Consider the following 23,848-nt stretch of genomic DNA (forward strand, 5'->3'; position numbering starts at 1 on the left):
TGATCTCAGGGTCCTGGGATCAAACCCTGCATAGGGCTCTCTGCTCAGCGGGGAGCCCGCTTCCTCCTCCCTCTCTGCCTGCCTCTCTGCCTACCTGTGATCTCTCTCTGTCAGATAAATAAACAAAATCTTAAAAAAAAAAATACAGAGCAGCTATCTGAACTAAAGTGAGTTTAGCCAAGTTGCAGGATACATGGTCAATATATGAAAGTGAACTGTATTTCTAAATACTAGAAAGGAGCTAGAAATGGAGATTTAAAAAATGTGATCAAAACTCACGAAATCCTTTGGAATAAATCTAACAGGCTTATGTGCAAGATTTGTGCCATGAAAAAGAAACTGATACATCGTAAGTATCCGCATCCACATCAGACAAAGGTACTGGGTGTTCTTCAGTCCTAGAAGACTAAGTGACCATCAGAATTCTGTAGTGCCTTACGGAATCCTTGGAAATGGTAACTCTCAACTACCACGGTGTCCCGGCTTGAAAATACAGCCTCTAATCTATTATTTACACCAAACAAGCTAAAAGAAACTAGTCAAATTACAACAGGAATTCTCAAATTCAGTAGGAAAAAACCCGTTTCACTACTGTCTAAATAACCATGAGCGAGAAAACCAGTAAACATTTTTGGAAAGTTGTCACAGTGTCATGCGTTTTCAGACCCGAGTTTTAGAGTGTGAATACTCCTCACTGCTTTCTCGCCTCTGTTTACGTATTCCTAATTGGACACAAAATGCAGAGAAATTTCTAAACAGACAATCCACGGGAGCAGAGCCTCCTTAATGTCGTTCCCCATTCCTCTAGCTCCACTTCTTCAGTGCTCAATGACATGAGCTCCCGGGGGAACCAGGCTCAAAGCCAGGGCGACCCACACCTCCCGGGTTGCCGTCACGTGTGCTGAAGAAGCAGGTGACAGGAATCTCTCTCGTGGTCAGGGACCACCTGGACTCAAGAGACTGTCCCGGCACAGGCTTTGTGTTTCCCAGCCCTGACATGACCACAAATATGGTTCAGCTTTGTAACCTCTGTGAAACGTGAGGGGCGATGCAGCTGTCCCCAGCAAGCAGCTCAGTTTCGCACAGAGAGCACACTGATGCCACCTGCTAAGTGAAGGCGTCGACGACTTGACCACACCTTGGGTATTTTCCTGCCCTGGGTGCCAAGGGCATCTCAAACTGCCCCTGGGCGTTGGAGCTGGTGACTATTACCAGCATGCGGAGGGCGCGCTGTGCGACTTCTGCCCTTGGCGGCAGGTGGCAGGTGCACCCAGGACGCCTCTTGGTCCTCCTCCCATTTGGACGAGGGACGGAGCGGAAACTGTCCTGGGTTATGCTGAAGACTGACGCTGCCTAATTCTGGCGTCACTGGCATGGCCCATCCTTGCTTATGTTTCCACTGCAAAGAGCAAACGTTCAGCTGGTTTAACTCACAAGTCACGCCCCAGTACAGAGAATCGCATACCGAGGTGCTGTCAAAGTCCTTCTAACGAAAAACACTGACGTTTAAGCAATTACGAAATGCACCCTTTTTAATTCACTCATGGTCACTGCTGGCCCCGTGAAGGGACGTTTGAGCGGGCTAAATGATTAACGAAGATACTCATGGGGTAGCGGCCCAGAGCGCCCGACTCAAGCGGCTGGAGAGGGAGCGCACAGAGTACGCTAGCCACTCTCCTCTTCTGCTTTTTAAAAAAGTAACATCGGCTTGATTTTAGGAGCACAGCTAGAGGAAAACAGATGTTTCAACCACCAACTGGAAATGAGGAAAATTCAGATTTAGGATTAGTTCAATTTTTTTCAGATATACCAGTATCCTTTTGAGATCCTCGAACATGACGCCATTAGTAAGAGCCCTGGGAAGAACCGCCCGGCCACACCCTCGCAGCCTCCCATGTGGCCCTACGATGGAACAGCCAGTCGGGCAGCCACAGTGCTAGAATCCCAGGCAGGGATCCACTGCTTTTACTCAAGCTGTCTCAGATCAGGGCTGCCGGACAGTCGCGAGAGAGATTTACGTGAGCCGAAGAACCAGAAAGCTGAAAATCCGAATGCATGTTTTGCAGGGAGAGGCTTGATTTCTGAGAATCCCATGAGTGAGACAGCCTCTTGACCAGCACAGCAGCAGGACAGCCCAGACCAGCACCCTGAGACACAGACAGGCGGGGATGGTCCCCGTGCCAAGTCTCATGCTGGGAACGCATCCCAGGGGCCGCCGAAGCCGCGGCACCCCGTCCGTGAGCCGCGTGCTCAACGGAGTCATCTAGGTTACAGAGTGAACCACCATGGTGCCACACGGGAAAGGTTCAAATTTGTCCATGAGACGTACTCTTTAAACCTATGCTTCACTCTGACTAACGCTTCTAAGTCAGCAACAATATTCCGCACAAATTAAGATGTTAAAAATGTCAAGAAAAGTCAATTACAAGCTTTCACACTCCAGCTCTTTTGCTGCGGTACATATAGTGAAGAGGATATTATAGAGAGTCTCCAACCTGAGCCCAGCTTCCCTCCTCATCCTCCTGGTGTTACGAGGTTAGGAATGCAAAAGAACAGAACTATTAGTATTGGTGAGCTTAGCGATGCAGGCACATCGACGCTGTAGGGAAGGTGCGGAGTGACGTGAGAGAAAAAGTTAAAAAAAAGATCAAAGCATCATGCAAAACTCATGCAAAACCAACAATTCCAATTTCTCATGCAAAGAGCCAATTTCCCACTGCAAGCACCTCCATATAAGGAGAAAACTAGGGCCAGAACATGAAGACCGAGCGCCAAACTGAGGTCTCTCCTTAAAGGAGACGGGAATCACATCTAAAGAGGGCGAGTCTACTAATTTTACGTTCCTGAAAAAAAATCTAAAATAGAATCCCATTTCACACATTTAACTAATACCTAGTGGAAATACTTATCGGAACAATTTAATGTGAAATGACAGTTTTGTTTCCCAAGGAAAAGCCAAGAACCGCGCCGTTCTTAGGTGGGGAGCCCTGAGGGGAGGGCAAGCTCGGGGCTGTGACTGACCGTTTGTGGCGCGGCTGCGAGCGTTTCCATCTCCTCATGCGTTAGCCAGACATTTCCCGTGGTCTAGGGTGACCCCAGTGACCAACCACATCCAGGGCAAGGGAAGCAGTGACAAAGAGGAAAGGTGGCAGACAGGTAAGCCTCAGGCAGGTGAGAGGAGCAGGCAGAGGCCAAGGCCATTCTTCTCACCTTCTCCTCTTAGATGCCCGCATGGAACACAACAGAGCGTGACAACAAGCTCGCCCCGCCCGTGAAGACTAACCACACTGTCCCAACACTGAGTTGTCAGCAACCCAAGAACAGCCTACCGTTCCCTGAGCTTCGTCTGCCATGCCTCCTGCCTGAGGCGTGTCAACTGTGACAACGGTACATTCTGCACTTCTGAAAACTGTGCATTCTCAACTAAGTCTCACTCGATACATCCACCATCTTGTCCAAAGCACAACTGAGAGCCCGGTCTCCAGGTCTAGCTTTGGACTGTGGGACAATGGCCCCCAGCATGTGCTCCGCAGTGACTGGGCCACGTGGACGGGACCACCTCATCTGGGGAACCCGGGAGGCAGGGCCCAGGGCTGAGTGTGTTAAACGGCATGTCCCAGGACTTCCCGGAGCCAAAATACCGGCCCCACTGAAGCACCATAGCAGACCCGAGGCCTGTCAAAGTGCTGTGCCAGCCGCCAGGCCCCTCCGGAGCAGGCTGTACCCCGTCTCACGGTGCGGTCCCTCCCCAAGGGGGCTCGTCGTCCCTGTGCACTGCCTCCGTCCGCGGCCTTCACTGGGCAATTCATAGACTCCAGGAAAACCTCCCTACACCTTCGTTTCTAGAAAGGGCACTCTAACTGGAAACAAGTGGCCATGGGGTCCCGGTCAGACGCTGTGACAGAGCGTCCCTGGCATGAAGCTCTCGGGGCATCAGGGAGGGGCACAGGCCAACAGTTCATTCTGACTCAACCCCTAAGAGACAAGAGAAAACTTGCCAGCCGCAGCCCCTTCGGGTGCAAGGCGAGCACCAGCCCCAAATCGGGCGCTAAGCTGCTGCGCGGAGAAGTCCGTCCGCGAGGCTCTTCTGTCTCCCGTCGGGTTTCCCCGCAGAGCAGACCAAGAGCCGAGCGGATGTGGAGAACCCGCACTTTACAGATGGGGATGGCTGCTCTGTGCCCCAGCAGCTGTCTGGGTTTTCGTTAGAGGAGTGTTGCCCACGCCATGAGGAGCCTCTGGTAGGACACTCGGAGGCTTCCCACGGGGAGCAGAAGCGCGAGCAGACAATGCTCGGCACCTGCACAGTCACTGGCTGCCGTGAGCCCGGGGCCCCCGCGCCTACAGCTCCCTGGGTGGGCCAGTAAAACGGGGGTCGCAGGGCACATGGGGAATCGAAGCTCTGTCCCCTTCACTTTTGGTCAATTTATATTGAATTAGAGATAGTTACTCTCCTATGCTTTTAAAAATTGCTATTTCTGTATGGGAAAGCACAACAGCCAAGTGCTGTGAGAACGTTCCGTGAAGGACCCGTGAGCCCCCCACCCGTCACCCATTAGAAATTGCCGTGTTTGGGGAATGATAAGCCTTTAAGTCGGACCGTGGGGTCTGTCTGTGGGAGCTGGAGAGGCCACAGAAACAGCGGGGCTGCCCCGTCTACAGACACGTACCGTTCTCGAGGTGGGAGGGGCTGACGGACTGGTCAGGGACATGATCTCCTGGATGGCCAGCCGCAGCTTGAGCCGGTGCAGCGGGTTGCTGATGCCGATCTCCCGCTGGATCTCTGTGTCCGACAGCGCGGACATGATGGCGCCGCTCTTCACGTTGGCTCGGCAGGCAGCCACGTACCAGGCGGGCATCCCGACCCACAGCTGGAGGCGAGACGCATTCGGGCCGCAAGGTCAGGCAGGGTGCACGGTCATGCGGGGAAAGGGCTCCACCCCGGATTAAAGGGAAGCCGTACCTCCAGCCAAACCACCACGGTCGGTCCATCCCACTGTGCGAAAGGCAAACCCTGTCTCCGGGCTTCCTCGAGCAATTCATGCCTGCGAATGACAAGAGATCCGGCATGAAAGACTCGGCGTGCACACACCGGCTGCGCCAACGCGTCTGCAAGTATCCCCGGGCCACCTCCCGCGGAACAGAGGACTTTCCACCAGGGGTCCTCGGGTCCAAGGGAGGACAGTCAAGGGAATACATGAATAAGGAGGAAAACTGGGTAGGAGAGGAAGCTACAGGCGGGTTGGAGCCCAGGATCCCGTGGGAGGGCCCAAGGGCTCGGCAGGGACAGCATCACAGAGTCTCGCGGGAACAGTCAGATGTGGCCCGTAAGTTGCTTCTTCTTCTTATTTTTTTTTTTAAAGATTTTATTTATTTGACAGAGAGAGATCACAAGCAAATGGAGAGGCAGGCAGAGAGAGAGAGAGAGGAGGAAGCAGGCTCCCCGCTGAGCAGAGAGGCCGACGCAGGACTTGATCCCAGGACCCCGAGATCATGACCTGAGCGAAGGCAGCGGCACACCCCGGTAAGTTGCTTCTTCCGGTCCACCCTGCTGTTTAGGCTCACCGGGTGCTTGTAGGTTAAGGTGCCGGGTAACCCTGGGGTTTCGCCCGCAGGCTTCGCAACCCAGAAAGCTGAAATCCCAAGCACGTGCACCGGCACACACAGGGCAGACCGTGAGACTCGGGGAGCGTCAGGAGCCACGCCCCCCCACCCCCACCCCGTGTCCCTGCGGCGCCAGTTCTACGGCCCCCAACCGGCCCCCAACCGGCCCCCAACCGTGCCTTGCCCTTCCTAGCGCCTTGCCCTTCCTAGCGTCTTTACAAAGGGCTGTCTACTGATAACCTAGTTATGTAAGAGCCAACACAGCAATCTTTAAGAATCTTATCTTACTTTTTTTGTGTTGTGTACTTCCAAGGCTTTCTGAAAGACACAGATTCTTCCTAAAAATGAAAAGCCTTGCAGAGAAGGTGGGGCTGGCCTGGGGCAGTTTACCCCATGTGCTCAGCTGGAGGCACTTTCAATCCCTAAGTCACTTTCAGTGTTATTTTTCTTTAATAATTTCTGCAGTCCATATCAGTGAATCATTTATTTCTAAAGATACAGACGGACTCTTTGATATATTTAGTAGTATTAAACTTTCCCTGAGACTGTGAAATCCATGTAAAATTAAAGCTCAAAACGTTTCACATAAAATCTCAAGTACGCGTTTGGCCCTTAGTCAACCGCGGGTCTCCTTGGAGTAGCAGGTACTGTAATTCCGCAGGAATGATCACCCCAGAGAACGCAACAGATCTTTTTTTTCTTTCTTTAAAGTAAGCTCTGCGCCCAGTGTGGGGCTCGCTCGAACTCACCACCCGATCAAGAGTCACGCCCACTGAGCCAGCCAGAGGCCCTAGAAGGCAACAAATCTTAATAGCATGGGGGGCGGCGGGGCGGGGGGCGGCGGGGGGGGGGGGGGGGAGCGGCACCGTTTTCTAATTGGAAGAGGCAAAGCCACAAATGAAAGAGCTAGCCCCCCCCCCCCCCCCCCGGGCTGGGGTCACCCTGCCACACAGAGTCTCCCTAAAGAGGTCGGGGGAGGGCCTCGCGGGGTGGGCCAGTCAGCAATGTGCTCAGTTAAATGCTGATTTCCATGTCCTAAGGACAAATCCTCACAGACAGGGGCTGTGTTTTACGTGATCTCTTACAGAAGCCAAGCGAGCCCTCCAAGCAACACGTGCAGGTCCCTTCTGGCCGGTGGGAGCCCTTTCAGATGTCTGCCCACTCACGAAACCCACGGGACAGCGACCGCACCGGGGCACTTGGCCACACTTTGTCTTTTAATAAGAAACGGATACTCGGAGCACCCAGATAGGTCAGTCCATGGAGCATGCGACTCCGGATCTCAGGGTGGTGACTTCAAGCGCCACACTGGACATGGAGTCTCTTTTGGGAAAAAAAAAAAAAAATCAGAAATAGATATTCATTGTCGACAAAGACTGTAGGGTTAAAAACGGTCCGTGAATCCCACGAGCTGGAGGCTGGCGCACATGACTCTGACTTTGCCAGCACCTTCGTCCTGGCAGCGGCCATTTGTGCAGGCAAAGCCCTTTCTAGTACGGACGTGCTTCGAGCTCAGCCCCATGGTCTTGCTGAGACTGCGATGAGGCAGGGCAGGCAAGACCGTGCAGCAAAGGGATGCAGAGGCCAGCAGGAAGGCAGGGCTCCTGCCGGGTGGCTGGGCCAGGCCTCCCCAACACCGCACGGCCCAGAAGACTCAACTCCAAGCAGACTCAGGCGGGACACTTGTGCCCCGTCCTTACAGGGGTGAGTGCTCCCCCACCACGTGAAGCAGGCCTCCCACCCGCGCGAGGACACGGAGCCCCCAGACGCCGTGCTGCCGGGAAGGGCACGCCAGGACGCCTGGGCCAGCTCCACTACCGCCTGCCACACACCTTGGTGAGCAGGCACACCCCTTCCCTGCCAGCCCTAGGAGCTGTGCTTCTCTCACGGGCCACCAAGAAAGGCCTACCGCCCACTGTGCACACTGCCCACCTCTGCCCTTTGTGGCCGCTGTAAATTCAGTGGCCGTGTGGACCCTACGGACTTGCGCGTCGCTCTACTAAGCAGCGGAACCCGCTGGTGTTCTCCTCAACTGCGGCTAGAGAGAAGCACGATCGGTAAGAGTCCACCGGAGGGAAACCAGGGACTCTTATACAGGTCAGTTTTCCAGAACATGAAACTCTTCTGCCTTGAGTTCCGGAGCCTCAAACACAACACTGGAGGCGGTGGGACTCCGGAGTGATCAGGGCTTCTCTGCAGCGGACTCTGCTGAAGACACCGGCTTACGAGCCTGTCTCCTGGAGCAGGGAGAAAGCTCGTCTGGCTTCTGCTGTCAGTTCCTTCCTAAACTTTCTGACACCACCTTCCCTGCTGCTGCTGTGTCCTCCTCCGTGTACAGCCTGGGAGCCCAGCCGGGGGGGAAAGGGAGCCTGCCCCCGCCGCGGAGGAAGACGGGAGGCGCGCTGTGCCCACCACCGATCCGTCAGGCCGCGTGGTGCGGGGGCACTTAGTTGGGACCGCATTTCCCTGAGGGACCAAACTCTAGACCCACACTGATTTTCCAAACGCCTGCTCTCAGTAAACTGAGACCGAACGCAGCCCAACCTTATGAGAGTTGCAAGAGAAAGACATGCAGAAATCTGCTCACTTCTACGGGGAGCAGGCACAAGTATGAGAGAAGTCACATAACCTGGGGTAGAGGACACATGTTTTTAGACATAAACACAACAGTAAAGTCACCTTTGCTACCAAGACGTGTGTGAGCCTTTGCTCAGCAGACACCGCATGACAGCAGGCGTCGTGCTTCAGCTTCCAGAGCCCGGCGCCCTGGCCGCTCTGGCACCTCGGATGCAGGCCCATGGGGCCCTGCCCTCCCGCCACGGCTCCCCCAGCCCGCAGAGCACCACTCTCGAAAATCCACGGATTACTTCTCCCTAAAAACTACTCCCAGCCTATAGCTGCCCAGGAGCTTTACCAACGACCTAAACAGTTAACACATATTTTATGCGCCATGTATTGTAGGTGGCATTCTCTGATAAACCAAGCTTAAGGAAAGGTTAAGAATCAATGAAGAAAATATATCTACAGGGGTGCCGGGCTGGCTCAGTCATTAGGCCTCTGCCTTTGACTCAGGTCATGATCCTAGAATCCTGGGACTGAGCCCCCACAGGGCTCCCTGCTTGGCGCGAAGCCTGCTTCTGCCTCTCCCGCTTCCCTGCTTCTTCCCTCTCACCCTGTCTCTGTTAAATAAATAGTATCTTCAAAAAAAAAAAAAATAGAAAAGAAAAAAATACACGTACAGTGCTACACTGTATTTTAAAAAAAGTCTGCATATAAGTGGACCTGCACAATTCAAAACCATGTTGTTCGAGTGTCTACTGTACATTCTAGAACTTGCCATGAGTGATAACAGAGTACGGACAATGACCCACTTTTCAATACTCAGTTGCAGCTATGACAGCACAGAACCAAGTCCATCAACCACAACATCTCGACTCCAGAGAAGCCTGCACACACGCGCACACACTTGCACACACAGCGCGTGCCACGTATTTGGCCACGTGCTTGAGCACACCTCCTGACAGCGACAAAATAAATGCGGGAAACAGAGGAACTGGCCAGCTCAGGCTCCTTCCGATCTATGTGAAATACACATTCCTGGGAGCCATGGGGTGGGACAGCCAGAGGGCACGGCCACAAATCTTGCTGTTTTCATTACGGAAAGTGTAAGGACGTGAAATAAAACACATCAGCAAAATCTAAGGGACAGAATTTTCCTAGCATGGTTCCAGGAGCAAAAGGCCTTGTTTCAATATTAAATTTCACAGCGCCAAGTGGCAACTACCCAAGTTATTTTAAAACATTTTTATACAGTTCAAACATAGCAACATTCAGATCAGACCACTGGTAAGCGGTTTCTACAGATTTCCATTCCCAGAGAACCAAGACTGAGTATTCCTATAGAATGATGAGCAGTAACAAAATACAGCATTTCACCTGAAATACAGTCCACAGTGTGTCAGTCAAGGTCATTATTATGATTTCTGAAAAGAAAACTAAAATGAAGTGCATTTCACCAATGAGAAGCCACCTGACAGCTCCAGGACTGAAGGGGAGCCAGCTGCGGTGGAGGGGGTCCCATGGGCTCTGGTGGGACCGTGCAGCCGCAGGCTCCGGACCAGCGCTGGCTCTCAGGGTGGCCGAGGGCGGCCAGACGCCTCTCCTGCTGTCAAGCTCACCACAGAGCCTGCCGAGTCCTGCCTCTCACCGTCAGCTCTGTCTTCCTCCTGGGCTCCTGCCCTCTCCGCCCGGCTACACTACACTCTCCCTCTGCCTGTGAAGAGTGCCGGCTTCGGTTTTCAGGTGTGACGTGCTCCCGCCCTGTGGTTCATCCACTTAGCTCTGGTCTGGGACACGGTGAGCCCGACACAACCTGCTCTGGATGGGAAAGTCCCAGAGCAGCGAGCTCACGCCGTGCCTCCGCGCCCCCTTCTGCGGCCACAGCTCCCTGGCAGGACACTGTCCCCGCTCTTATCACCTGGTCCCAGAATCGAGACAATTTAGAACTGACATGTGACAATAAACTACAAAACCGAGAGTCTATTCAGGATAAAAATTCAGACTCTCCTGGGGAAGGAGGAAGGACAGCACGGCGAGGACCTTCTGACAGATGACAAGTGCGGACAGTGAATTCTGAGGGCCGGAGCCACTCGCACGGTCACGTGTGTCTTGGTTGAGACCGCCCCATGGAGAGTCACGGAGACGCAGACGGTGCGCCCTGGGAGCACGGGAGGTGAGCGCTCCCCTCGCTTGCATGGAGGGGGATGACGCGGAGGCACAAGACAGACGCCCCACGGCTCTCCCAGAGCCCCGGACCGACGTGAGCCAGAGCCGCGGTTCACAGTCCAGGGCTGCGAGGCCGAGCCCCAGGTGCACAGCACGAGACGCCCCAGCCAGAGAGTTCCAGAGGTGGTCTGGGAGTCCACGCGGGTCCTTCCCCAACTCCGTCCGAGCTCTACCACCTCCAGGAAGGACTGTCTGAGAGAGGCCTTCGGGGCACCTTCTTGGACAGAACACGCACAGCTGGCCGGTACATCTAACAAACAATCAGTGGTTAAAAAGCAGGCACAAGTGCAAGCGGCTCAGTGAGGTGGCGGACTGGGGGCGCCCGGGTGGCTCAGTCGTCAAATGTCTACCTTCGGCTCAGGTCATGATCCCAGGGTCTTAAGGATCGAGCCCCGCATCGGGCTCCCTGCTGGGCGGGGTGTGGGTGGGGGTGGGGGCCTGACTTTCCCTCTCCCACTCCCCCTGCTTGTGTTCCCTCTCTTGCTGTGTCTGTCAAATAAATAAATGAGATCTTTAAAGAAAGAGAGACGACAGACTGCAAACTACTTACTTTTTTTGAAGTTTACGGTTTTTTTCAGCCTGTCCTCCCAGTTTGCCGAGTCCCAGGGCATCCTGAGAGGAGTTTTCCGTCTCCGAAGCAGCAGCTGTGGGGAAGCAGAGGGACTGAAACACTGAGAGGAACCAGCGTGGCCACGTGCGGGCCCTTCCAGGCGGGGGGAGCGCGGTGGCAGGCAGGGTGTGCGCGGCTCCGAGGGCGCCTCCGACGGGCCGGACGCCAGAGCCGTCGAGGCCCAAACCCACAAGCACACGCCATGAGCCACCGGCTCCCACGACAGGCACCGCAAGGAGCGCCCCGGCCACCCACCTGGTCCCGTGGGCTCCTTGCCGGCGTAGCCGGGACGGCCCTTCTCCTTCTTGCCGAAGAGCCGGCCGATGGAGGACTTGATGCCCTTCTTCCTGGGGGCCTTGTGCAGCGAGTCCTGGCTGCTGCTGCTGCTGCTGGGGTTGCTCACAGGCCCGTCCTGGGAGCCCGTGGAGCTGGGGACAGGAAAGGGTCTGTGACAAGCGCTCAGCACAGCACACCACTGCACGCACAACCTACACACCCCGCGTTTTCAACACTCCTTCAAGCGTTATGGCAGCACCTGCAGCGCCGCATTCACAAGTGTGAGGAGCATGAGCTCCCGGGAACGCTCCCCGGGAGGCTGGCACGCGAGTCCCTGGGAGGCGACGGCCCCAAGCCACAGGGGCTCAAGAAGGTGCTTCCTGCAGACGCCAGCCCCGCCACCCCTCGGGAGCCCCCAGCACCTCCCCGAGCAGGCCCTTCCTGGTGGCAAGTGAAGTGGGGGAGCGGGCCGGGGCAGGGGGCGGCGCACAGAGGTGTGCGCAGCGCTCCCCGACACCACCTGGCATAGAACGGAAACGCACCCAGGCTCATCGGGGACGGGGAGCACGAGCAGCGGAGCAGCAGGGGCGAGGACAGTGCGGGGCTCTTGGCGGCCCAGAAGGGCCCAGAGCCCCGCCGACAAAAGGGCCTGTCGGGAGCGTGCCGTGTGCTGGCACAGGCCCCATCCGAAACAGAAGGTTCTCCAGGGCCGGTGGGCGGCCTCTGAAGGAACGAAGTCCTCCAAGTTTAGCCTCTTTCTTTCTGAACAGACTTGGGCACAAACAGCCACGTGTCCCCGGCCTGATTTCCACACGGCTCTCCAAGCCCCCACAGGGGTCCCAAGGACATCATTTACACAAACTCCACTTGATTCACTGATATTTCTTTAAAATCATCACTCTGACCTTTTTTTCTCCCCCAGGAAAAGATCAAAGATTTCTTAAAACTGCAAACTAAGGCCCGAGAGTGCTTCCCATGGGGAGAGCAGCGCCCGCGCATCTTACTTTCTAACGTCCCTGATGTCCTCGTGGCTGGCCGTGTGCAGGGCTCCTTTGTGCAGCCTGTCTAGGCGGAGGGATCTCGGGGAGGAGGGGGGGGATGTTTCACATTTTATCGTTGCCTTGTCATCTCGTACCTCTTCCCGGGAAGCCGGCACCTGCGGGGGAGACGGGGGAGACCAGTGAGTGAGAACCCGCCGCGAGCCATCGTGCAGGCCGCACGTGTGCCCATGACCTTCCGTGCCAACCGGGGCTGTGCTGTGGAGTGGTCCTGCTTACGAGCAGCCCCGGGATGCGCCCTGCCTGCCTGTGAGTGCCGCGGGCAGCACGGGCCGGGCGCTCCTCTCCCTGAGGCCTCTGCAGCTCGCGCCCTCCCTCCCCCGAACCCTGCACTGCCACAAGGACAGCCACCGACCCCACGGGGATGGCGGAGACAGGAGCCACACCTCAAACCAGGTCCGTATGAACCGTGGCCAGCCCGGGGGGGGGGGGGCCTCTCCCTGACGGAGTGCTGAGGAGCAACAGCATTCATCCCAGTGCCAGTCAAACCAAGAACGCTGCCATGCAGCACTGACCAGAGCTTCCCGTTGTGGGCGTAAAGGAAATAGCCTGTACCATAATCCATCATTTCTAGTAATGACACAAACCTCAGAGTCCCTAAGGTCAAGTCAAAGGTGAACAGGCACCCACCCTCCCCGCCACATGGGCCTGGCCCCTGTCTTTGGAGGACTAGGTTGTAACCTGAACATATGCGCAGCTTAGAGACAGCCTGTTCCGCCCAGCGGGGACGCTAGGCTGCTGTCATGACAAGAAGAACCCCTTCAGACTCCCCGTGTGTCTTTCTGAGCTGCACCTGTGCGGCCTCAGGCAGGAAGGCAGGGCTGCAGTCTGGCCAGCACTCTAGCCCCACCGGGGTCCTGACAGGGCTCACACAGATCTGGGCTTTGGGACTGTCTAAGGCACGGCTGGGTCTCATGAGACACGCATGGCAAACCCCTGTGTAAGACTGGGGCAGCAGGGGGTGCCTTGTAACAGGACCTCTGCAGCCGCAGGGCTCAGGGACACCCACGGGCGCCGGCGCCGAGCAGAGCTGAGCTCAGGGAAGACACAGCCGTGATGAACAGCTGGATGAGCCCCGTGCCCTCTCCTGAGTTCCCATCACAGTCATCAGACAACAAAAAGCGGTCTTAACTGGTTAGATATGAACATAAAACTTAGCAGGGACAGATGGCAGGAACAGGGAAAGATTTCAAATTCAGGTTAAAGCAGTGATTTGTAAAAAACGAAAACAAAAACAAAACAACAACAACAAAAAAGAACAGGATCGGGAGAGAGACATTCTGGGCTGTGCGGACGATGCGGCCAGTGGAGACACAGTTCCGAGTGCCAGCCCACGCCGTGCCACGGTCGGGGCCACACGGCAAGCCCCGGCTGGGCCTGCCCTCCCTCAGCACCCCCAGAGGAAGCACACCCTGCCCGCCACTGGGGTCCAGCACACTTGCACCTCCAGGCCGCTGCAGCGTCAGCTAGAACAGAGAGGTTCCAGGAGAGCCGGAGGTCAGCCCGGCATGCACCAACCACGAGCAGCAGCAGGAGGGCCCCGGGCACAGTGCACGCTGGCCCTGTCTGTGTGACCCAGCACTCTGCATGTAACACCCTCCCAAACCCTCTGAATAAGGCCCTCCAAGAAGCAGTGCGTGGGCTCGAGGGACCACAAGCAACAGGAGCCACTGCCCTGCCTGAGGGTTCAGCAGCATGCCCCCTCTTCCACTGGAAAGTCTTGCTCCCAAGAAAACTGCGAAGGCAAGCTGGCAGACTCAGGCTGTGCTGGGCTTGGCTCCGGTGTGGGCCCCCGATCTCTGCAGACCGCGCTCACACAGGCCCAGTCTGTGGCTGGGTCAGGGAGCAGGATCCCATCGTCATCCTCGCGTTAACAGGAGAGAGAGCAGGGCACCCACACCACACCTGAGTCACAAGCCATCATGACAGAACTGGCCCTTAAAGCCAGGAGTGTCACTAAATGGCCACACCTGTCCGCCCAGCAGAGAGGCTCCCCTGGCTGCCGCCCAGCTCCCAACACTGAGCCCCCAACCCTGCAGAGGCGTGGCCCTGGCAGCGCATGGCCCGGCGGGTTTGGGGTCGGGGTGCACACAGTCCAGGGAGCAAAGCACGACAGTTACAAGGAAGACACTCTGGTCAAGGGATCTGTCCCCTGATGCGCTGTACCTTTTCTGAGACTGGGGAGACACAACCTGCGGTCCCCTGTACATAGAAGCCCTAAGCCCCGTGTGGACCAGGTGGTGGGCAAACCCGTTCGGCACCGCGGCCCCAGCTCGGGATTCCACACCTGGGAAGTGGGGTCATGATACAACCTATGCCTCACGGGGCTTTGTGTGAGGGCGGCAGGCTCATGGAGCTCCCGGTGCAGCCTGGCACACGGCGGGGGCTCCCTGAGTGCTGCAGCCACAGTCGCGGATGCCAGCGGCGTGAGTCTAAAGCCTATGGCTCTGCTTCACTAGTTTCTTTTTGAAAACTATCATGTCTGGGGCGCCTGGGGGCTCCGTCGGTGAAGCGCGTGCCTCTGCCTCAGGTCATAATCTCGGAGTCCCAGGATCGAGTCCCGCATCGGGCTCCTTGCTCAGCGGGGAGCCTACCGCTCCCCCAGCCTGCTGCTCCCCCTGTGCGCGAGCTCTCTCTCTCTGACGAATAAGTAAGTAAAATCTTCACAAACCAAACCATCATGTCTGGTGGAGCTAAGTACGCAGCGAGCAGGAGACACCCACGCGGCACCAGCGACCACCCCGGTCTGGTGCGGTGCCCTGTGAGAACCAGCTGGGCCCCCGAGGGTGAACCGCAGCAGGCTGCAGCGCTGTGGGCCCCGCGGTCTCTGGGACAAGTGCTGTTTCACGGGTCACAGACAAACAGAGGAACGTTCAACTACTAAAAATTTTACCTTTCTACGATGTTTCCTTAAATCACTAGGCTGACAGAGGCATGCAAAGAAATGAAGAGAAATCAGATTTACTGCACACGCTGAAGCTAAAAATTCAAGGACCAGAACAGGCAAACATTAAAAAAATAACATCAGATATAAGCGAGTTGAGACTTGTTTAGACCAATGTAACTGGAAATAGAACTTCTTTTCACCATAAATTTAAACATAATAGGTTATTCAAGATTTACTAGAGAAACGCTATAAATTCTTCCATGGTAACTTACCGTGGAAGAATTTCACGGTAACACACACCCCTGATTAAAGTATGGCACCTTGTGTAACACGGGGACTGCCCTGCCATCTGTTCTAAACTGGTCTTGAGTCCGTTTTCCTTACTGAAAAGTGCGCTGCACTTCTACAGTGTGAACCCCACGGCGCAGCTCCTGCCCACCTCCTCCAGCACCCGGCGAACCCACTCTCCGGAAGCACCTGCGGGATCTTCACGTAGAATCCTCACCTAGCACTGATTTCAAGCTTCTCGAAAGTGAGAGCGTTGTTTAGAGCAGGGTGCCCTGTGCCGAGAAACACCGGCGTAACAGCAGGGGGCCCGCTGCCTTCTGTGATTCTGTATCCAATGTGGACAACAGCCTACGAAGGCAGAACGCACGCTGCTCGGGAAGCTGACGAGACTTGTAGTCACATATGAGCATCAAAACAGGACTGCGTGCCGTTCGGGTCAGGCTGCTAATCAATCATTCCCTGCTTATTGCCTTAGTTCTTTATATAAGAAACACTTCGTTTACGAGTGCTTGCGTTTACGAGGCAGCTCTGAGTAAAACACTCCAGATTCACCTGCATCGTGCTCTTTCCCACATCTACTATGCGCGCTGCACATATGCTAAGTGACATGCTAAGGAAAATGTATCCCTGTTGCGGGAAAGAAAAACCCCACTATCTCATGAGAAATGACGACAAAGAAGAAACCACACCCATGAGCCATGACTGGGCGCGTGTACACACACACACACACACACACACACACACACACACACTGGGCGCGTGTACACACACACACACACACACACACACACACAGTGGACCGCAGGGTCACTGCCACCCGAGCATGCTGGGGAGGGCGTTACGGCACGGGGCTGGGTGGACCCAACCCCGGCTGAGGTGGGAGACCGAGGTCTGCCCTCACGGTGAAAACCAAACCAAAGGATGGTACCGGACATCAAAACCAGCCACGGACTGTCAGCCAGCATACAAAAGCACAAAAATGGGGGCAAAAGAAGCATAACTATTTTCTACAACCACTCTTACAAATGCCCTGGAAGGAAGCATGAAACCGCAAATAAAACCCTCAGAGAGTTTAAGATCTGAGCTAATCAGCTAACGATGTGAATGGTAAAGACAGCAGGTGAGACACCACGAGGTGGACTCGTTACCACGGCAGACACCGCTACAGGGATTCACGGCTCATTCAGTTACACGCTGGTAACGATGCAGCTAAAAAAAAACGGACAGGAGAATCTGACAGACAGACGTGCGATCGAAGAGCAGAACGCTGTGAACATGATTTCATGTGGGAAAGAGGCACGCGCTCATGAAACTTAAGCCACACAGGAAAGTTATCCAAGGTACTTCAGAGCTGCACACTTGTCACCAAAAACCGTAGGGTCACAGTGTTTCCAGACCCTGATGAGCACAGACGCCCTGGGACCTCCCAAGGGCACCGCGGTGTGTGGCTCGTGGTGTGGCTGTCCCTGCCTCATGCACAGAGCTGGCATCAAGCACGCGGTCCAGTGCATCATTGAAAGAACCAATTTAAGGTTTCTTTTTTGACCGAATGTCCTATACTCTCCACTTCGGCACCTCTAATGCAAAGGACAGCAGTGACCTCTCTGTAAGTGTGCTACACGCTATGGAGACTATCCATATTACTTCTGTAAAACTGTCTATTCCTAGAAAATAATAATTTTCCCCTTGGAGCTGCTGCGCCCGGCACAGGCCTACGTTGTCCAAAGTTGCACCAGTAAAAGCCCTGATGGGCTCACGACGACACGCTAGGCCGGTCATCGAAATGCCACAATTAACGGGTCCCTGTGCTGAGTGATTACATACTGGCCAGTCTAAAATGTCTCGAGCCTCTGAACGTAACAAGTGAACCTGATTTCCCTCTGGGACAAGACGCCCAACCAAGGCACCTCTGCCGAGTCTGAGGCTGAACTCGGGGGCTGGGGCGGGGGGGGGGGGGCGCAGCCGGCAGAAGGGTCGGCAAATACTCACCAGCGTCATGACCCCCAGTCTGTCCACCTCCCTGGCGGGGCTGTGTGGGCCCCTTCGCGGAGTGGAGCGCCCGCTGTGCGGAGGGGACGGGCCTGTGAGTGTGGATGTGGGGTGTGGGGGGGCGGCACCCCCAGACCGGAACCGGCCCGGGCTGTCTGAAGTGCTGCTGCCCACCTGGCTCGCAATCTCTTCCGCCCGCTGCTCGGTGCTCTCCTTCTCTTCCTGGATCAGCCTGGAACGAAAGCGGAAGCGCGTGGTCAGCCCCTCGCTGACAGGAAGGGCACCCTGGCCGAGTCTGGGGCCCCATGTGACACGGAGCAGCATCGTGGCACACACTGGGCACCTCTGCGGTTCTCTGGCTGTGCTGTTGGCTTCTGGGGGAAGGGACCGAACACCTTCTGCTCCTCCCCCAGATGTCACACAGACATGCTGAGACCGCGACCCTGGAGAGAACGCCCTGGCTAACGGATGTCACAGTGAAGGGCAGTCTCAGAACTCAATTCCTAGGGTAGAATGGAGTAGTTCCATCATCGTGGGACATGTAGGAAGCCCTCACAGGATGTGTCCCCGACCTTCCGAGTGCGACAGCTCTCCTCAGAGACACTCCCGTCTCCAGGGGCCGGGTACCTGATCTCTTTGTTGATGGCGTCCAGCTGCTCCTGAAGCATCATGGCCAGCGTCTGGGCATCGGCCTGCCCACCGGGTGACAGCAGAGCAGCCGAACTGAAGAGAGTGTCCCTGTCGTCTTCGCCATCAGACACATCAACATCACTCTCGAATGCCTGGGCCACGTTTGCCAGCACGCTGGCTTGCTGGGCGCGCTCCCAGTCCTGCTCATTTAGAGTCTGTACCTAAGAAGAGGAAAACGGAGTCTCGCTGAAGACGGAAAGTAGCAGCAGCAGTTATAGGAACTTCAGAGAACTCATCAGAAACTCCACAAGTTTCCGAACAGGAGCCCCAGAGGAACATGGAACAGGCCATGCTTCCAAGCTGCTGACATCTGCAGGGCAAGAAGCAGAATTTTAGGCGCCGGGCGAAGTGGCAGCCTACCGCCGGGAGGGCCCCCACGCGTACCCGAGGTGGACACGTTTCTGGGATATCGTTTACGTGGTGGGACAACCGGCTCAGATACAAAATCTGGAAATTAGAACAGCATCTCGTGGCCAGTCAGCCACGCTCACAGGAAGTAAAAACCCATGAGATCCATGGAGGTTGGGTGCACCTCAGTGATCCTGACGTCTCACCTGTGTCCCCATGCAGGGAACTGGGAACGGCTGGAGTTTCCCGCCCCACTTCCTGAGGCGGAGGGGTGAGAGGACGCGGCACCTGCCCCGGGCAGCAGGGGCCCCACCGTGCTGTCTGCGGGAGCGGGCGCTTGCAGGCACCGCACCCGGGACCGAGTGCGCGCAGTCCCGAGCACGCGCAGTCCCGAGCACGCGCAGTCCCGAGCACAGGCACCAGCAGAGGCTCTTCCTGCCCTCTTCCCTCCATACCAACACTCGTTCCCCCTCTTCAGTCTCGGGGGGTGCTGCACCCCCCACCCCCGGGGACAGCCCCACCTGTAGGCACGAGGCCTGGCCCTCAGTGTACTCAAGGACATCCTTCTGCCCTCTCTCTGGATAAATCAACTTTCTACTGGTTTATTCACATCAGGCTAAAATGAGTTCTCCCTTCTCCCTCCAAACTAGCGGGACAGAAACCACAGAATTTTTACCGCAGGGGTCCTTCCAGCTGCCACTGTGACTTTGCTCCCAGCCAGAGTACAGGCTCCCCGGAAGGCGGGCCTGCTCCGTCTACACATCCTTGCCTCGCAGTGGAGCCTGTCGCAAGCAGGCTCCGCCAGAACTGGTCTCGGCCCGTCAGCTGCCCTTGACCTGTCCCCTCCCCTGAGCACTTGGGGGTTTCCCCCACCTGATGTCATTGCTCTGTCTCCGCCTGTTCTGTCTCCGTCTCCCCAGCTTGTGCACTGGGAGCGCCCAAAGCTCTATTCTTGGACCTCGGGTCTATCCACAGGTGCCCACTTGGTGACTTTACCTTGCCTGTGCCTCTAGATGCCACAAGCGGGTCCTGGTCTCAATCCTTCTCCCCAGTTAAAGCCTCCTCAGGCCCAGACTGGCATATCCAACTGCTCAGCAGACCTGTCCCCTTGGGTGTCCGCTGGGCTTGCTGACCCGTGAGCCAGGCGGAGGCCCCACGCTAGCCTCCACGACCCTGTGGTTCTCACCACCTCAGGAGACAGACTTCCTGTCAAGAGGTCACGTTGCGAGGAACTGAGGCCCCCACCACAGCCAGGCAAGGGCACCAACCCCAGGTGGGTGTTCCAGTGGCCCAAACTCTGGAGACCTAAAGCCAGAAGCACCCTGCTCAACCCTCCTAATTTCAAGGACATTGTGAACTACTGAATGTTCATTTCAAGCCACTAGGCACCACAGCAGTGTGTTAAACAGCGGCAGATGATGGACACACGTGCCGCATCTGACTCCACTGGCCGCCCCTTGCCACACCGTGCACGCAGAGGATTCTGCCTCTCGTCCGTCCGTCCGTCCTTCCACACTGCTGCAGCGCCGGGGCTCTAGTACGCCAGGTTGAAACCCGCTCAGGGAGGACGCGGACTCAGAATACAGACCCGTCTACAAAGACACATGCTGCTGACCACGGATGTCTGTAAGCCTCCGAATGTGAATTCTTTGTGCTTAAGGATGAACGTATGTGTTTACCCTTAACGGTTCAGGCCTGTACTAACTGGCGCTGTGCTGTGCTTCACCATAAGTCACACTTCACCCGCTTTCCCACTCTTTAAAAAGAAAAGAAGCCCTAAGAGTAGACTCTGAGCCGGCAAAAGAAAAACAGGGACCAGGGGTGGGGGGCCAGAGACTGTGACCTCTCAGCACTGTCGCTCTGGAAGGGCGTGTCAGTCAGAGGACACGGCAGGTGACACTCAGGGAGGTGTGGGGGTGCTGGGAGCCCACGGGGGACGGAGGTCCTTGCCTTGGAAGGCTCATCTCGCAGAGCAGCCAGACGGCCCTTCTGGGGGCGCCGCAACACTGCACCGCTGCTGTAGGAGTCCGTGGGGCCATCTGCCACAGGGAACCGGAAATCGGGGACACTGCCCAAGTGCGGCCGGCTGTGACAAGGGAGAAGAAAAGGTCGTCACTGGAGGAAAAGCAAACCGCGAGCTCTGTCAGCCAAGCTGGAACCTGTCAGTCGGAAGATGATTTCACCAAAAAAGGCCTCTCCAAGGAGGCTATCTGTTCCCCGTCTCCCCAACAGCCCGCTGCCCATGCCCCGCAGAGGGTGCCCCAGCAGGCGCGACACCTGGACGCCCAGGAAAGCAGGGCAGACGCCCTGCACGGGCAGGTGAGCGCGCCACGGCCCGGCGGTCTGAGAGCCGGAGGACAGGTGCGCTCTCCAGCTCAGAACCTGCCGCCAGGCCCGCTGTCCTGCATTTCCGCGCCCCCGTCCCCCCGAATGATGAGCAAGCGCACCGACCCGTCACGCTGGCCTTCAACTGCCATCGTCCCACTTGTGCCAAGGCCCACGGTGTGAGGCCTAGCGACCCCAGGGACTCCCCCAGCTGCTACTAGCGGCCGTCTTAGGGCACCGGGGGCAGAAGCGTTCCGAGCCCCCACTCGCGGCTTATGTGCACAGGGTGTGGCAGCACACCCGGTGTTTCTGGTCAGAAGCACAGGCGTGTGTGCAGTCAGGCCGACAGACAACCCGCGCCCTGGAATGAGCAGTCCCGAGGAAAGGCCGATGGAGCCCGGGGCACCAGAGAGCAGAGCTGCAGCGGGCCGTCAGCGGCTCCCCTCGGCAAAGGCTCTGGAGAGAAACTGGCGAGCAGAGATGAAGGAGTGTGGCAGCCCAGAGCCCGCATGCTTGGCCTCGGCCACGGGTTCACCCCTGTGCCCTGATTCTGGCACGGAGTCCAGTGGCTCCTTGTTCTCTAGGAGAGGAGTGGCTGCCTGCGTTTTCAGAAATCCTTAAGATCCTGGGAGACAGAACCCACTCATGTGATTAGGGTCAACTCAGGAGGGGGCCGCTGGCACCTCCCCACCGTCTGCAGATGGGGCCGCTCGGACGGGCCGCCCCCTCCACTTGTGCTCCACGCACCTCCCTCTGGTTTTTATTTTTATTTTTTTAAGATTTTATTTATTTATTTGACAAAGAGAGATCACAAGTAGATGGAGAGGCAGGCAGAGAGAGAGGGGGAAGCAGGCTCCCTGCTGAGAAGAGAGCCCGATGCGGGGCTCGATCCCAGGACCCTGAGATCATGACCTGAGCCGAAGGCAGTGGCTTAGTCCACTGAGCCCCCCATGCACCTCCCTCTGGTTTTTAAAGGAACGCCTGCGTTCAGTGTGGCCTGAGGGTCCTGCCGGCCACAACCTCCCTTCTCTTCCTCTAGTTGCTGCTTCCCGAAGCTGCCCGCTTACATCCGGCAGTTCGAGGACGGCTCTCTGGGGCCACGGCACGACGCGAGATCGGTGGGAGCTACACGCACGAAACCCTGCGTGTGATGTGGGGTGGCACACGGACCCTCCAGGGGTTACGAGTGTCACCTAATTCCGATCCCCTTCTGCGGCTCACTTCCTCCCGAGCCCGCCACCCTGCATCAGGTTGTATCCCTAAACTGTGTCTCATTGGCCCCAACTGTGTGTGGGAGCCTGTCTGTCACCTCTCTCCTGCTCTGCAACCTAGACGTCTCCTTCTGCTGGAGAAGGTCACGTGGACAAGACGGGGGGGGGGGCTGCACCTGCCGGCCCCCAGCCATCTTTCCAACCCCACCCTCCACGTCCTGCTTGTGCTTTCCGCGACACGTCTGTCCCACAGCGCCTACCAGCCTCTCGTCGGCCACGGGGGGGGGGGGGCTCTGCACGAGACCACTGTTAACACACCCTCCGCCGCACCCATCCCCGGACCACACAGCCGCCTGGGACCCTGGCCGCTCCTCCCGCCCTCCATCCTTCACGTTTGCTAGCACACACAGAACAGGCAGACACACACGGACTCCTGTCGTCCCACCGTCCCACGGTGCCACCCCTCAGGTTTCCACAAGGCCCCTTCCCTTCATACTCCAACCTCCGCCAGCGCGGTGGGCGCCGTGTCTGCCTCCTCACACACACACCTTCAAGCGGGAGCAGCGCCACTCGCAACCCTGGCCTCCCACTGGCAAGGCTCTCCGTCAGCAAACCAAGAGCCTGCTCTGCGTCCCGATCCTCCGGCGCTCTGCCCCATCTGCGCACACTCCTGCTCCTCCTCGAAGCTCTCCCTCCGGGGCTTCCCCACACAGGGACAGCTTCCGGCTCTGCCTCTCTGGGACTCCACCTTCCCTGAAGCGCACCCCCCTTCCTACATGCAGGCCCCAAGGGGACAGCCACAAGATACCCCCGACCTTCCCGAGAGCCCATGCCTGTGATCGCGGAAACACCGGAGCGGCCTGCGTGCGCCTGCGTCCCGCAGACTGAGGAGGCTCACTCAGCCACCCGGCAGCTCTCGGTCCAGTGCGACTTTCACGTGATGACTTTTTGCCACAATGGGGCAAACAAACCCCCAACAGCTTCGTGGGACTGAAGCTGGCAGGATACAGGGCGACCTGCTCGGCTCCGGGGCCAGCTGACGGCCCCCACAGCCGCTGACTCCAAGCTGTCCCAGGAGACTTAAGGCAACCACACATCATTCTCCTTCAATCCCTTAAAGAACGTGAAAAGCTACAAGCACTAAGCCAAGCCCAGGAACTCAAGGCACCCCTCACAATTCTGGCTGTGCGGCTGCTCCCCAGCAACCCCACGGGCCTTGCGGGGGGCTCACTGCTCCCAGGGGCACAGGGCCCTCCTCTGACACACTAGGCTTAGGCTCCGTCCTCCGGGACCCACACCGTCAGTGCTACACTCTGGGGCCTGCAAATTCATCCGCCCACGCACAGACTGATCATTCCCTACCTTCTGAACCCCCTCCCACAGCTGGGAGCTTGGCCAAGGACAGGACTCCCAGTCCCTCAGGTGCCCAAACCCAACCCTCTGTTCCCGTCTGCCACTAAGCGACCTTCCAGCTCCGCATGACCCAGGAACACTCTTGTGGATGCACATCAGGTCCTAAAACAGGGATGTGTGAACTGGTTCACTTGAGGCCCGTGGCTCCTCCAGCCCGTATTTGCGGTCTGGTTCAGGTCGGACACGCAGTGAGGGGAAGCGATCCTCGCCTCACCCAGAACATCCCCGTGAACTGGTCCGTGTCGTACCCGTGATGAAGGGACGCGCCTCTCAGCCGCGTCTGGTCTAACTCCGCTCTCAGCGCCTCCACGTTGAGGACAAGCTGATCCTACAAGAGAGCAGAGGGCATCGACTGCGGCCACCTCTT

The 23,848-nt window shown here is 57.0% G+C and overlaps 1 protein-coding gene across 12 annotated transcripts in view; it reads right to left on the reverse strand.

Moving 5' to 3' along the window:
* PPFIA1 (PTPRF interacting protein alpha 1) overlaps positions 1–23,848 on the reverse strand; it is a 68,785-nt gene that overhangs the window by 10,784 nt on the left and 34,153 nt on the right. For 5 of the 12 annotated variants that reach the window (XM_059399106.1, XM_059399135.1, XM_059399086.1 and 2 more), the window contains 12 exons: positions 23,730–23,809; positions 20,483–20,618; positions 18,122–18,345; positions 17,495–17,726; positions 15,224–15,253; positions 12,277–12,428; positions 11,252–11,424; positions 10,937–11,030; positions 4,961–5,042; positions 4,668–4,868; positions 3,022–3,084; positions 2,496–2,522 (listed from right to left, as the gene is read on the reverse strand). In XM_059399106.1, coding sequence (XP_059255089.1) covers positions 2,496–2,522; positions 3,022–3,084; positions 4,668–4,868; positions 4,961–5,042; positions 10,937–11,030; positions 11,252–11,424; positions 12,277–12,428; positions 15,224–15,253; positions 17,495–17,726; positions 18,122–18,345; positions 20,483–20,618; positions 23,730–23,809 — 1,494 coding nt within the window. Of the gene's footprint in view, positions 1–2,426; positions 2,523–3,021; positions 3,085–4,667; positions 4,869–4,960; positions 5,043–10,936; positions 11,031–11,251; positions 11,425–12,276; positions 12,429–15,223; positions 15,254–17,494; positions 17,727–18,121; positions 18,346–20,482; positions 20,619–23,729; positions 23,810–23,848 lie in introns of all 12 variants that reach the window. The other 7 variants (XM_059399092.1, XM_059399147.1, XM_059399124.1 and 4 more) reach the window with 5 other exon arrangements.

Source organism: Mustela nigripes, chromosome 1 (assembly GCF_022355385.1).
Source record: "Mustela nigripes isolate SB6536 chromosome 1, MUSNIG.SB6536, whole genome shotgun sequence".
Lineage (NCBI taxonomy): Eukaryota > Metazoa > Chordata > Mammalia > Carnivora > Mustelidae > Mustela > Mustela nigripes.